General features: G+C 38.7%; 2 protein-coding genes across 3 annotated transcripts in view; both read right to left on the reverse strand.

The window, feature by feature from the left end:
• Positions 1 to 14,787, reverse strand: part of LOC131320353 (polyubiquitin 9) — a 63,642-nt gene that overhangs the window by 47,077 nt on the left and 1,778 nt on the right. The window contains exon 4 of one of the 2 annotated variants that reach the window (XM_058351041.1): positions 10,366 to 10,451. The exons of the other annotated variant lie outside the window; for it this stretch is intronic. Coding sequence (XP_058207024.1) covers positions 10,366 to 10,451 — 86 coding nt within the window. The remainder of the gene's footprint in view (positions 1 to 10,365; positions 10,452 to 14,787) is intronic. 2 annotated transcript variants of the gene reach the window in all.
• On the reverse strand, positions 11,268 to 14,786 carry LOC131320347 (spermidine hydroxycinnamoyl transferase-like). The gene has a single exon (XM_058351028.1). It carries the CDS (start codon positions 12,677 to 12,679, stop codon positions 11,324 to 11,326), a length of 1,356 nt encoding a protein of 451 aa, XP_058207011.1. The 5' UTR covers positions 12,680 to 14,786; the 3' UTR covers positions 11,268 to 11,323.

Here is a 14,787-nt window from a genome sequence, read left to right on the forward strand (position 1 = left end):
ATATGTGTTCAAAAAACACTGCATTCCTAGACTCCATGAGAGTATTCTTGTGAATATCTTGTATATCTGACTCATACACAAGAAATCGATAGGCACTGCTATCGTCTGCATAACCGATGAACACACAATCAACGGTTTTAGGGCCTATCTTCTCCTTCTTAGGAGGAGGTACAGCTACCTTCGCGAGACAACCCCATGTTCGTAAGAATGTATAGGTAGGCTTCCTACCTTTAAACAATTCATACGGGGTTTTACCAACATCTTTGCGAGGTATTTTATTGAGGATATAATTAGCAGTGAGAACAACATCTCCCCACATGTTCTGAGGCAACCCAGAACTGATCAACATTGCGTTCATCATATCCTTCAATGTACGATTCTTGCGCTCAGCAATACCGTTAGTCTGAGGCGAATAAGGTGTCGTGGTTTCATAGATAATTCCGTGTTGGGCACAGAATTCTCCAAATGGTGACCGAAATTCACCACCACGATCGCTTCTGACCACCTTAATCTTAGCTAAGTTGATGTCCAACTTCATTCTTAACAAGAACGAGCTTTATCCAATATTATGTTCTTGCTCTCGAGCAAGTACACGTAGCAATATTTCATGTTAATATCAACAAAAAGTAACAAAGTCTTTATTGCCACATCGTATTTGGACATAACTTTGAAATCCCGCACCTCAGTGCGAATTAAGTTAAATGGTTTAGTGCTTCTTTCAACTAATTGAAAAGAAGTCTTTATCACTTAAACCTTTACAACGGCAACCACTTGCCCATCCTCCTCATTTCTTAAACGAGAGGAATATGTTCCCATAGGAACCACCACTGGCGCACCAGACAGTTGTGGATAAATCACTTGGGACAATACCATCACAAGTATTCCCACCATTTCCGATTTCCAATTTTTTCCATTAAAACCAAATAACACGGTTTTTCCACAAACCTGATTTTCAGGATCCACTGTTTTTAACAAAGTAATTAATGTTTGAAAAATAATACCTCAGTTTTGATTTCCCAAAACCAAACAAGACAATAGCAATCAGTGACCTACTGCCTTTATTATCCAAAACGGTAGTTTATGATATGAAAAACCTCCACTGGGATTTACATACATAATGCAATAATTTCACAATTATGCCAAAACATTAACTGTTATGCAAGTAAAAACAAGAACAGTTTTTTTTTTTTTTTCCCTTTTCCCTGTTTCAACACGAAACAAATCATACACAATATGATTTTAAAAATTTCTCAAATCAGAAACCAATTTTATGTTCCCCATCTGCTCTTGTCCGAAACCAAGAACATGTTTTCCAACACAATTGGCCGCGCACGGTCCAAGCCGAGCAGAACATAAGCAGGATCGAGGCTGAGTGCGCCACTCCAAAGCCGTATAAATTATTGATCCGAGGCCAAGTCGCACACGACTGACCGAGGCCGTAGCCTATCAATCACCAACATCCGTGATCGAGTCGCGCACGACTGATCTAAGCCGAAGCAATACAGTTTCACCACAAAGCCGATTCGAGGTCGAGTCGCGCACGACTGACCGTGGCCAAACCCAAACATTTATTGTAAAGTTGACGCTGAGCATCGTGAATTCTGGATTCATTCCATATATCACCTGTGGAAAACAAACATCCAAAGCTTCCACCAACCAAAGGTCAGATCTGATTTCTCCTGAACCAATATCAACCCATAAAAGAAAACACCGTTTTAGGCTCTAATCCACTCAAAGTAGGCCGGTCCGATCCGAACCCCTGGAACCAGAGTTCTATTAGTGCAATTAGTGCCTGGCGTTTTTGTGCAATAAACCCCTCCGGCCGAAGACTAGCGATCGGAATCTGGCTTAATATAAAATCCAAAGAACTATTAGCCAACATTCTCACTAATCAGAACACAATTAAATACTATGGGGAAATAATCTTGTAGTCATGTATGAGACTTGGTCTCAAAACTCGAATATAGATACCACACTGTATCCAGAGTGAAATGTTAGTCCGAAAATCAAGAGTCGAAAAGAATTTAGAAAATAACCACTCACGCTACTGATTGTCCCTTTACCAACCAAATGCTCTTCGTCGGTAACCTTTCTAATGTGAATAAACTCCACTTCTGCGTTTCTATTCACATGTCCATGTATGCAATCAAGTCTCAAAAAGACAGCAGCTTAGCTAGTAAATGCTCGGTGAATCATCAAACTAGAATACTATATTCTCTGTAATGATAAAACAAGACAATAGTTTACCCAAAGAGGACTGTTATGTATCAATCAACAATCAATCTACCGAGCAGATTGATTAATCGCCATACACCAGTGGTACTCCACCATGGAAACTAATCTGTCATGAATATGTTCTTGCAACCCAAAAGTTAGTCCATAACAGAAACTATTTTCTGGAATTCTTTTGCCGATCAGAGATCAAGAATCTTTCTTAAGCTTGTTGGGAAAAATTCGGCAAAAGGCAAAAAATCCAGAGAACAATTTCATTGATAACAATTACATGATCGAAACAAATTACAAATACATAACAGTAGATAAATTGTAAGAGCGAGATACAAACAGAATTTTCAAAACCAAACCGAGTCCTGTGTGGTACCACAGTCTCCTTAAGAAAGATTCGCCGCCTACCGTCGGTGTTGTAGGTTCGTGTTCGGCGTCTTCCTCCCAGGGTTGGCTCGGCTAAACCGCAAGCCGTCGGAACACCGCCGTCGACCGCCTTGGCGAACTGACTACCGTCTGCCTTTCTCTCTCAAAAACGAAATTCAGTATATGCAAGGATTGTGGAATTGCTTGTGTCCTGATCAAAACGGGATGCCTCAATTTATAGAGAGATGAGGGCTGAATAACTCCACACATTGAATTCTGCACAATGAATTCAGAATTTGAATTCTGCCATCAAGGAGGGAGGTTACGGGATTGATTACACCATCATGGCCAGGGGTTACGAAATCCCACAATTCAATACGTCTATTGATTGTGGGGTGTCCAGATACGACGAACCCGGGACTGGTTGCCTCGGTAGACCCGCCAAAATCCCGGTTTCATTCACCTGAAATTTCGTAAATTTCCAACAATAACTAGGATTTCCAGTATACGTGATGCTAACTTAGACATCAGAGAGCCTTTGCCAACGAGAGGCAAATGTGCGCTCACCGTATTAATCGTATTAATTTAATTTGTTCTGCAGCCTAGGATTCCGGCGAGGAAGCACGTGAGGTTGGTCTAAATAGTGATGAGATTAATCGTAATATCACTATTGTATATCCCATACTCTATGAGATTGTATGTATATCCAATATATGTTAGTTTCTGCACTTAATTTTGACCAAGTACTTGACATGCATGTAGTCCCCTTTTATATTTGTTTTTTCCCAATGGAAGAAGTATATTCATTCAAAAAAGTCTATGGCATCTACATATTATCATTGGAATACAAATAAGGTCATACGATATTTACAGATTCTCATCTGAATACAGAGATATAGAGACACAACCAAACCCTGATGATATACAAAAATAAAATAAAATAAAGAGACAATGCTGATATCTAGCGCCTAAGCAAAAGCCATCACTCATTCTACACATCGGCTTACGTGAAGCTAGTACCCAGATACCAGACACCTCTGGATAGCGAAGCTCCATATCAAAGACAACATCAAAAATCAATGGAAATCAACAACCCATCAGATTAAAATACGGATTGAAACCAGACTAAATCCGGACAAAAATCGGACTAAATCCGAACAAAACCGGACTAAATCAGGACAAAAATGAAATAAAACAAATATACACTCTCCTCCGTCATTGAGCAGCCCTTCTCTTGCCTAGCCCACTACCGATCAAAACTCACTAAGTGGGTGACTCAAGAAGCCACTGGCGACCACGCGGCTGCAAACCCAAAAGCGGTGCGACAGTGAGCGGAGCGGCGGTGAATGGTAAGCGGTTTGGGTGGAGAAGCGGAAGGGAACACCAGATCTGAAGGCAGATATTGATTCCTTCCCTCCCGCCGCCCAAAGTTGGTTATAAACTCCAAGGGGAGGGAGGGGAAGAAGAAGAGAAAGTGTGACAGCTGTTTTAGGGTTAGAGAAATGTGCTCCTATATATATATATATATATATTTTTGGCGATGGAGGTACCCTTTTGGGCTAGTTATAGTCCCCATATATAGTCAAGTCCAAATCCTCACATCCGGTTATATAAGCTAGATAAGGACATTACGGACTCGGATGCCACTAGCTCCCAAGTACATATATATATCAGACATCTCAATAACCAATTAAAGCACGTTTTGTCAAATGGTGTGCCGCCCAATTCCAAGTCAAGTGCACTAAACTACAGTCTACATTGCGTGTCTAATGTCTTCAAAAATGACTTGTGCCATTGCCAAACAGTTGTTTCTTTTCCCGAATAGAATTGACAAAACTGTCACCATATCCAAAGCTTTGTGCAAACATAACAGCTTCTCTAGTACCAAAACCCTAAATCTTTTGGATCAGCTAGCCCAACAACAAAGAACTGTACTCGTTTCTAATTCTTTTGATTCGCTGTTGTGACCATATTTAAGTTCCATATGTCTTTGATACCATTATGAAATTTCACATCACCAATGCATTAGTTACATAACAGATGGTACCCAGAGACTTGGAATTCCGTATACTTATAGTGTGCCTCTGGCTTCATACACCTCTAATCTTCCCATTTCCGAGGAGGACTCGTGTGCTTACAAATTAATGTGCAATACTTGATGCCTCTATATAACTTGATTTTGTAGTATTGTCTAAGGTATTTTACCTTCTGTTTGGACCTTAAATTTTACAAAGGATTTCATTGTTAAACAAAATACTAAAAAGCAAGGGATTTTCATCGAGAAATCTAAGCTGTGTTTTGTCTTTGCTTTCACAAATACCTCCAAAGATTCAATATCTAGGTACAACTTAGTAAGCTTCTTCTTTTTTGATGAATCAGACTTTTATCAGCTGTCTGCAAAAGGTCTGACTGTTCTTATGAAGAAGTTCCGTTCAAAAAAAAAAATTTCTTGTGAAGAAGTTGCATTTGCTTTCTCTGATTTTATATCTATTTCATTCAACATGAAATCTTGGATACAATTTAGGACACCATATACGTCTTTTTATTTTTTTAAGCTAATCAGGCCTGCCCAAGTAGCTCACAAGCAACTCAATCAGGCCTGCACAAGCAGTTCACTTAGGCATGCTTGGTCTTTTATTACGCAAAAAAAGAGGGCACAAGTTCCAAGAATTCATTTTGTCTTAAATCTTCTTGCATGAGGAACCAACTTAGAAATTTCAAGGGCCCACAAAGGACGAAAAGTAGCTGAAAAGTCTTGTGATTGGTGAAAAAATTTCGGCCTTTAACATTAAAAGTCTCAAGATTCCCCTTTTGGCAAATACCTAGGCAAAAAGAGGCAATTCAGGCCTGAAATAGTTGCTTTCATGCCCCTAGACGAAATCTTGGAGTAAGGTGCAAGACATGGACACGTGGCAATCATGCATTGATGAAGCCCAAGCAGCTCAAGCCTAGAGGGACACATGGCAGCCATGCATGAAGGCAAGTGGAAGCAGCTCAAGGCCTGGAGTTGCTGCCTATAAATACCATAATTGAAGGCAAAAAACAAGTCCCCGACCATACAAACCCAAAGCTTATGCAAATTATCTTTCAATTATCTTTACTTTTTCACAGAGTATTTTATCTTTCAGTCTAATCCAGCCCAGCCTAGATTTTATTTTCTTTCATTTTCTTGTACCCAAACTTTGTTAAACCATTAACGAAGTTCATTTACTTTTATTGTCCAGTCCTACTTTTTCTTCCAATTTTCCACAACGGTTGAAAAATTTGAAGTCTTTATCCTGCAAAGGCAAACCGCGAACCACCATACGGCCTTACCCCTTAGGTCGTACACAATTGATCTAGAAGAAGTCATATTAGAGGCATCCGGGCCTTAACACGAATTCGGACGACAATCCAATTCTAGCATGCCCGCATCAAGCCTAGAACTGCACCATTCGCGGTTCCTAGGCCAATTTTTAACATTTGCGAACATACAGAACCACGTAAGATCTTTGCATCATACTTTTCTATTTGCTTGATCATGTTAACAGAACCACGTAATATTTTTAACATTTGTTACCTTGTTGGTTAATTTCTAAGTCACCAAGTTCTGTAGCACATATAAAGGCATGTTAGGGTTATGGTTTATACAATTATTTCACTTTTTTTTCTTCACATGGTATCAAAGCTATAAGATCTAGGCCTTGTGGAATTTTCGCTCTCAGCGGGCGGCCAAAACTTCATTGTCGTCTACCGGGTACTCATAGTAACATGTTACTGGCTCGCTCATTCGGATTCACCTCAAATCTCTTCGTCATGGCTTCCCTTGCTCATGGCTGTTCTTTGGCTCTCCTAGTTCAATTTTCTTGGCTTGGCTTGGCTTGGCTTGGCATGACTGCTCCTAGTTTCTTTTTGCTTGAATGTTTCTAACTTCTCTTTGCTTTTTCAAACTCAAGTTGGTAGACCTACTTGAGTTTGAGGGGATGTATTTTCTAGGTTTCAATATTATATTTTCTGTTTAGGCTAGGTTAATATTTATGTTTCCTTGTCAGTTAGTTTCTTAGTTACTAAGTCTTGTAGCATATATAAAGGAGTGTTAGGGTTATGGTTTATACACAATCAATAATACATTCTTTTTTCCTTTTTTTCACAATTCTTTGTGCGATCGTGTGTTGGTTTGTGTCGATTCCAATTACCACGACAGAATGACCGTGAGTGAAGAATACCTTGAAACTGTTTAAGAAGTCAAGTGGGGTATTATCAGTTGGCTGGAATTTCAGTGGTGATGATTCGAATGGGTGGACTTCAATTTCTACTTGGGAGTCGTCCACTATGCTTGGTCATCACGGGAGAAGACTATAATTCATGGAAGAATGTGGAATAAAATTTCGTTTGCACGAAGTACAGATTTTCACCCGGATACATGAGAAGTTTTCAGAGCGCTGCAATACGTACAGATTTCTAGGAACAAGCAGCGAGCATAGATGGGATTTGGACCCGTCATGAGTCCCACGGAGAACCACTTATTTTGTTCAAAACGTCTTGTTTAAGCTCTCTGCGAAAAATCACCGAAACTTTGCTTCAGAAAATAGACCTGTATTTTGAAGCGAAGTTGGGTGTTCCGTAAATTCCTTACCAATATCCAAATAAGCTGATTTTTCACAGAGACTTCAAACAAGACGTGCAAAGTTGATCAAATCTGTACTTGTAGACTTTCCGTTATCATCATTTCCAGCGCCAGGGTCTTCTCAGCCCACTTCCAAATTGTTGGGTCTTTGTTGTTTTGTTGGGTCTCTGCCAATTTGTTCTTAGTTTTGTTTTGGTCGTTGGATCGTGGATGACAAGCTTATGGTTGTACCAGGCTATTGGATATCAATGAAGTTTCCACGTCCTAAAACAAAAAAGACAAATTCTACAAACTGCCCAGTGGACATCGCAGAGTATGCTTCACGCCCCCAAATAGCAGTACGGCGCAGCAGGTGTCAACTTTTTTAAAATTATACTCCGTATTATATTGTTATCCATCAACTCATTTAATAGCTTAAACTATTAGATAGCCAACTTCATTATTTATATTCTCAACACATCCCTTCATGTATAGCCAAATTCTCTTTCATAAGCGAGCTAAACACGTATAAATTTTAATCATAATGTAGGCGAATTTAATTGTGAGGTTTGAGCACATGATCTATTATTTGCTCTGATACCATATTTGATTGTTAACCACCAATTCATCTAAAAATTTAACTACTAAAGAAGGGCAAGTTTATTATCTATATATTCTCAACAATTACTATTGGTTCATTTTCAAAGAGAAAAATATAAAAATTATAATACAATCTTTTTAAAAAATCACTAAAGAAAAAAAAATTCAAAACATACAGACTTTTGAATTATATTTATCTTCATCAACTTTTTATTTTGGTTCATACTTTTTTATTTTCCTGGTTCTTCTTATCGAGTTGAATTGATAATGCAAAAAAACTTACACAAATTTACCAAAAGCAAAAAATTTTAATAAACAAATAAACTGAAAGACTATTAAGTTAAAATTAACAAATGCAAAAAATTGTTGTTGACGAGTTGTTAGTTGTTTGCACTAACTAATAAGTTCTTAAAAAATGTCAAGTTGTTTTCACTAATGAATAAATTGTAAATAAGTAAGTGAGTGAAAATTTGTTCAAAAATATTAAGTTGTTTTCACTGACCAATAAATTGTTGTCAAATATCAAGTTTTTTCTATTACAACAACCTATAAAGCTATATAACTTGTTGCTTGGTAACTAAAATGCCATAACTTGTTGCCTAAAATTATTGGTGGAAACACAAGCTTAGTTAAAAATGTTTAGATCGGACAAAACCAAACTATTTACCCCTAAATTTAAGTTTTGCGTGAGAATCAGAGGATTATTGGTTGATTTGATTGGTCTATTTGAAAGTAAACCGGAGAGAGAGAGGGGGGAAAGTAAACCGGAGAGAGAGAGGGGGGGGAAGAGAGAGTACAGAAGATGAAGGATAATATTGTCATTTAGAAAAGTTTAAAAGAGTACACCCTGACCATTTGGAAAATTGTGCTGGTAGAACAATAAAGTAGTACAACTTTTTCGTACGTGACCCGTTCAAAATGACGAGAAAGAGGTAGTTTATGTCTCATCGGAGATGCCCAGTGGGCGGTCCCTAGAAGGATCCATTTATGAATTCAAGCTAAATTTAAACATATGAGTATTTGGCTCGATAGATTCGTGAATAAATGAGTCATTCTGTAAATAATAAATACATAGGGGTACGTTAATAAATATTCAAAAATATGTTATATAAGTTATTGTCAATATAGATATGTCACAAGTTTTATATAGTATCATTGCATCAAAAAGAAAACCTTTCAGGTGAGATATGAAAATTTAGGGTTACATTAAATTGTATATAATTCTTCCATGGAACAATTCAAACGAGACATTGAGTAAATTTGGAGCTGCTATCACATTCTTCTAGCTAAGGTTTTCTCGGCAAGGATTAGAGAGGTATTAGTAACATACTTCATCTTCCCTTCTTCCATTTAAACTCTACGTAGCTTGCTTTTTCTAGGTAATTGTTTTTCAAAGCTCGAAACTTCATGAGCCTAAGCTCATACTTGGAAGCTCTAGATTGGCTTGTATATTTCATAAGCCAAGTCAAATTTCTCACAAACACAAAACTTCAAGTTCAAGCCAAGCTTGAACACTGGTAACAAGGAGTCAAGCCAAGTCTAAGTAATGCTGTGTTTGGCTTGTTTGGCTCGATTAGCACTCCTACCTGTAGCCTGGTTGAAAAGTCTATACCGACAGGTAGGTGTCAAACATAAGCTTGTTCGGTTGGTGATTCTAGTTTTGGACTTTTCTTTTTGCGCACGATTTTCAATAAAAAAAATTCTTAATTATTGTTCTCATTTCTCTTTATATCTCTCTCTACTCATTACCTTAAATCCAAAACCAAAATCTATAATACAATTTGCGACGGTATGGTGGCCCACACATTTTCCTTCATAAATCTTGACCGTTTGCTTAACACACATTTCCTTGCACAAATCTTCACCCTTCATTCAACCATTGGCATTGAATGGCTCAGACTGATTTCATCCGACGATTGAAAGTGATATTTTCCATTTTTGGAAATGATTTTTTCAGTTTGAATGTTAAATTTTTGAAAATATTCAGTCACTTAATTTACGCGAATCTTGATTGGCATGCAGGCAAATACATATACAAAGATTTGATTGGGTGAAAGAATATTGGAACAGATTTTTTGGTAATGATTTTTACGGGATATATTGGCAAATACATATACAAAGACTTGATTGGGAAGCTTGATTTTTGGTAATAATTTTTTATTGCCGATTTTTGGTCAAATACATATATACAAGCACTTGATTGTGAAGCTTGATTTTTGGTAATGATTTTTGATTGCCGATTTTTGGGTAGGGGATATAATGACAGATTGAACAGAACATCACCTGCTTGGAGGAAAAAATGGGGGAAAATGTATCCCCTCTTATTACCCCAGATGATAGGAGGGAAACTTATCCCAATTGACAGTCACAAAAGTACTACACGGGACAAGTCACAAAAAAAGACACTCTCTGCTCTAGATCAACTTCTATCTTACTCAGCTAAACAAAGAAAACTTTCTAGCTTACAGACAAATAATCTAAGTTGCAGAAAACAGTTTTCTTTGTTTTCAAGACAAACCTAACAACTGGTAATACAACCAGAAGTCACAGAGATCATTGTTGCACAAGAACTGTTGCGAACGCAATCTGCCTCACCAATTTGTGGCACCATCTGCATCACGGGATTGGTAGAAGTCATTTGGCCGTACAATGTTTACATCCTCAAATTCATTGTCATCTGTAATCAAAAAAAAGGTAAAGTGAATCTAAAAATTGCAGTAATCCTGGGTCAAATACACATGACAACATACTTAACGACTGACAACTGTCATGGATTTGGCTACAAAACTGAAGCAAAATGTCAACCCAAAGTGCATAAATCCTATGCATGAATAAGGCTGTGGTTGGATCATGGATTAGAGGAGCAATTCTTAACTTTTTCTGCTACCTGGTGTGACGGCCAGCTTAGGAGAAAGTTATGGGGGAAAAAAAGGTCAAAGAAGATAACGAAGGCAAGGAAAGAAACAGGTACTCTATCCGAAATCTAATTAACAAAGCTTATAACCAACATACATGTACCATGAATCTACTAAACTTTAGTTTCCGTTTCTGATATTAGTCTGCTACTGTTTCTCAGTATCAAAGAAGCTTGAAGCTTAGATTGTTTCACTCGGATTAGAATAATTAGATAGAACTCAATTTCGAATATTGGGTCATTTCGCAGAACCAATGGAGCCTTGGCCGAATGGAACAGGAAACCACTTGCACCGATAACCATTAGAACAGATGAATTCCTACTGAAGAAAGGACACAAAAGCTGGAACTCAAAAAAAATTCAAACTGTGCTAAAATTCAAACTCAACTACTAAGGGCACTAATACTACAAGCCGTCGGCTCAAATAGGATCCCCCAAGACTGAGTTCCACTGGGGAATGGTTGGGTTTGAATTTTCTTCTGCTTTTCTTAGTACGTTCTTCGTGGTAGTGTCTCTTTCTTTGACGATAGGGGAGAGGGGGCGTGGACCAAAAAAATCTGCTATTATTCCAATAAAAGAAGTTAACCAATAATGTGATTATGAAAAACTAGTACTACTACTATTACATATTCGTATCACATCTTACAACACCAATCATTTATATCTTTATAAAAGAGTTCTCTTAAAGTATCCATGTAGCCTACTTGTAGCCTAAGTGCAACAATCAATGATCCATCTTCATTAGGCCCATCCATAATAAAGGACTTGCCATCAAAGGCAACACTTCCTGGACCTGCGTGAATTTCTTTTCCCCAACCAAAATCTATACCTTTGAGTGGCAGGCCCAACCAACTTGTGATCTCAAGATTTGGGTTACCATAGAAAGCTCCTTGGGTTGACCCGACGGTATGGTACGTCCTGAAACGGGTTAAGTTTGGTAAACCCTTGACCAAGTCGAGTGCTGATTTCACATAGTCATCTGTGACCATCTCTATAGCTTCTCTAATTTTACTTGGGCCATAGCTAAATGGCTTAGTCATCAGCTCTCCTGCTCGGCTTGTAGCCGCGACCCGTAAAAATGCATTCCCAAAGTACCCTCGTGGCAGTGGTGGCTTCATGCGATCGCGAATGTTTACTTGCAAGTACAACTTTGTAATCTGCTCACCTTTGTGCTCACGTGCCTTGCATGTGCATCTCCACAAGTGTCCTGCCACGGCCTCATATCGGCTGTAGAGTTTTGCGTTGGCAGCTCGCCTATCATTAGCCATGTTCTTCAGCTTTTCAACTTGGGTTTTACTAAGGTGTAACATGGATACAGTTGTTCTCTTGTTTCGCTCCTCATCATTGTTTGAAAGACCCATCAACAATGGTGGAGGTTCAAATCTCTCATGATTATATCGCCGTGTTGGCGGATCCCGGGCCAGTAACACCGTCCGATCGAGAAATGGGACGACGCCCAATGGCTCACCGCGTGCTATTAGGGCCCACATGGACATGAAGTGAGAGAAACTTGTACCATCTACCATGATGTGTGATGTAGCCAAACCAAGGCTCAAGCCACCACACCTAAACCTAGTGATTTGCACCAAGAGCAATGGAATTTCATGCAAAGGAGCATCATAGTCCACTGAAGGAATCAGTGATCGGAGATCTGGTGTTGGACAGAAGTCGCCAAATTCCGCTATTTCGGCATCCAACTCGGCTTCGTAAAGCCTAGCACCGACCGAGTTGCACTCGAGCTCGACTCGGCTGCCGTTTCCTACCCATTTCAAACGTCCAGCCAGTGGGTAGAAATGCACAAGTACTTGGCTCAAGGAAATTTTGATAGATTCAAGGGTCGATTTATAAGAAAAGTCGCAAGAGGGACGATAGATGTAGATGAGGGGAGCATGTGTTATAGGTTTATCCTGATCACAATCTGAAATCACTATACCAGAGGTAGGAGTAGGTTCAGCTGGCTTTATTGTGTAGCAACTCTTCAATACCACCATTTTGAGAGAGAGAGAGAGAGAGAGAGAGAGAGAGAGAGGCTGGGTTTATGAAGCTTCCACGTAAGAACAAGAAATATAAAATATAGGGTACCGGAGCTGGGTGCACATCTATAAAAAGAAAAAAGAAAAAGAGAGAGATCTGGGTGCACAATGAATCGTAAGAATGATTTAATTATTCTATATATTTGCTGGTCGAAAGTGAAAGAAAATCCGCGATTGATTCAGAGTTCACTATTAAATATGCAAATGGCTGATTATATAAATTTCCATTGATTTTTAAATGAAACTCTAAGGACATTGCAACTCCCATCATTGGCACTTTCAATATTGTAACTCCAAATACCAACCACCCAGAACGGAATTGAAATTGCTGCCATTAAGAAAAGTCAAAGATATAAACTCAAGAGGAGGGGTGTGTCACATGTCACCCGATTATAAAAAGATATACAGTATATTTTAAAATCAGCTCACACCCGAGAGCCCAGGTATACACCCCCAAAATAAAGAGCCTTGCTGTGCTACCGGAGGCTCTGCGGAAGTCAAAATCAGAGAGCACTCATCTTGGGGTGAGCCCATGGACTCCGGATGACCGGGAAAATGGGCGTTAGCCCCCCATGCTCCCACGGTCTGCTTACTGAGGAATAGAAAGGAAGGACACGGGGCCTCCCAGTGGGGGGCCTGCTATGCCAAAAGCAAGAGAAACCCATCCCTCTCTTTCCTTTTTTCCGCCCCATGCCCCCCGTGAGAACTCCCTTGCAGACATAGTCAAGTTCTATCTTCGAGTCCTATGAAGCACCCAAATTTACCTAAAACAGTCATTTTAGTCATAACAATATAAAAACTATGCTTTGAAACAAAATGGAATGAGATTTTCTCTTGGACACTTTGCTTATGTGTGTTGAAAGGGAATTGCTTTGAAATTTGGTTTAAAATCACTTCTACACTACTTTTAGTATTTGAAAGAACATTGACTTCTATTTTAATGGGCATTTTAAACTATATTTGTTCCATGTTAATGGACAATTAACCTTAAACCATGTGTATTTTTTATGGGCATTATGTATGATTCTCATAATCTCATTAGAATATGTGTATATATCGTTTTGGGTATTATGGATTGTTAACCTAAGCACATGTATACATTTTTTGGCTATCAAATATAAGGGTTTTATTATTAGTGGTTGATTTCTCCTAATTTCGCAACCCCTGACTTAGCCTCCTGGCTGAAAATTGATGGGGTGTCTCATTACACACACACACACACACACACACACACACACAGAGGGAGAGAAAGGAATCAGAACTTCCACTGCTGAAGAAAATAAATGCTTAGAGTTTCCTCGCAAAGGCAACACATTGTAGGCTAGGCGATAACGTAACAAAAGCAATCAAGCATACCTGGAGCTGCAGGAATACAAAAAACAAAAACACAACAAAGAAGGACCACACTAAAGAGACACTAACCACCATCCAAAAAAAGAAGAGACACGAACCCAACTAGCAACTAGCAACTATCAACTCAGTAGTCAACACCAACATGTCAAGCAAAGAAGCCTCCCATACAATATCAACAAGTTGTGCAGTTTGTGCTATGTATGTTGAAAGATAAAATCCAAGCTTTTATACTGCTTGTTAATTTCATAACCAAGCAATGTGGGCCTAATTTCACAGGTTTGGTGGCCTATCCAGACAAGATTAGCATACAAGATGTTTTTTATAAGAACAGTCAAGAAGAGGCTGGACTTATGAGCAGTTAAGAGAAAAAAACGAAGTTGTGACAACAGTTAGGAGTTGTATTTTCCATATGGACGGCCAAGAAGAGGCTGGGCTTAAGACTACATAAGAGTAAAAATCAACCAGTGGCAAAAGTTAGGACTTAGAAGCTCCACATCCCAGTATAATTTGAAACAAAAGACAAGTCGAAGGTTTTAAAATAGGAAAAATGTAGAGAAAAAAAGAAGAAGAAAAGGGGTGATTGTCCTCTTATGGAGTTGATGAAGATATTAATGCAAAAGCAAAAGAACCAAAAGCGAATAAAACAGCCAGAGCCAGATAACAATAAGAAAGAAATGCATTAAGCCAAAAGGATAAAAGTGAGGTTACAAAAC

The sequence above is a fragment of the Rhododendron vialii genome, chromosome 3a, assembly GCF_030253575.1.
Source record: "Rhododendron vialii isolate Sample 1 chromosome 3a, ASM3025357v1".
NCBI classification, from domain to species: Eukaryota; Viridiplantae; Streptophyta; class Magnoliopsida; order Ericales; family Ericaceae; genus Rhododendron; species Rhododendron vialii.

Coding starts and splice junctions, on each gene's coding strand:
- LOC131320347 (XM_058351028.1), bottom strand. CDS start 12,679: ATGGTGGTATTGAAGAGTTGCTACACAATAAAGCCAGCTGAACCTACT.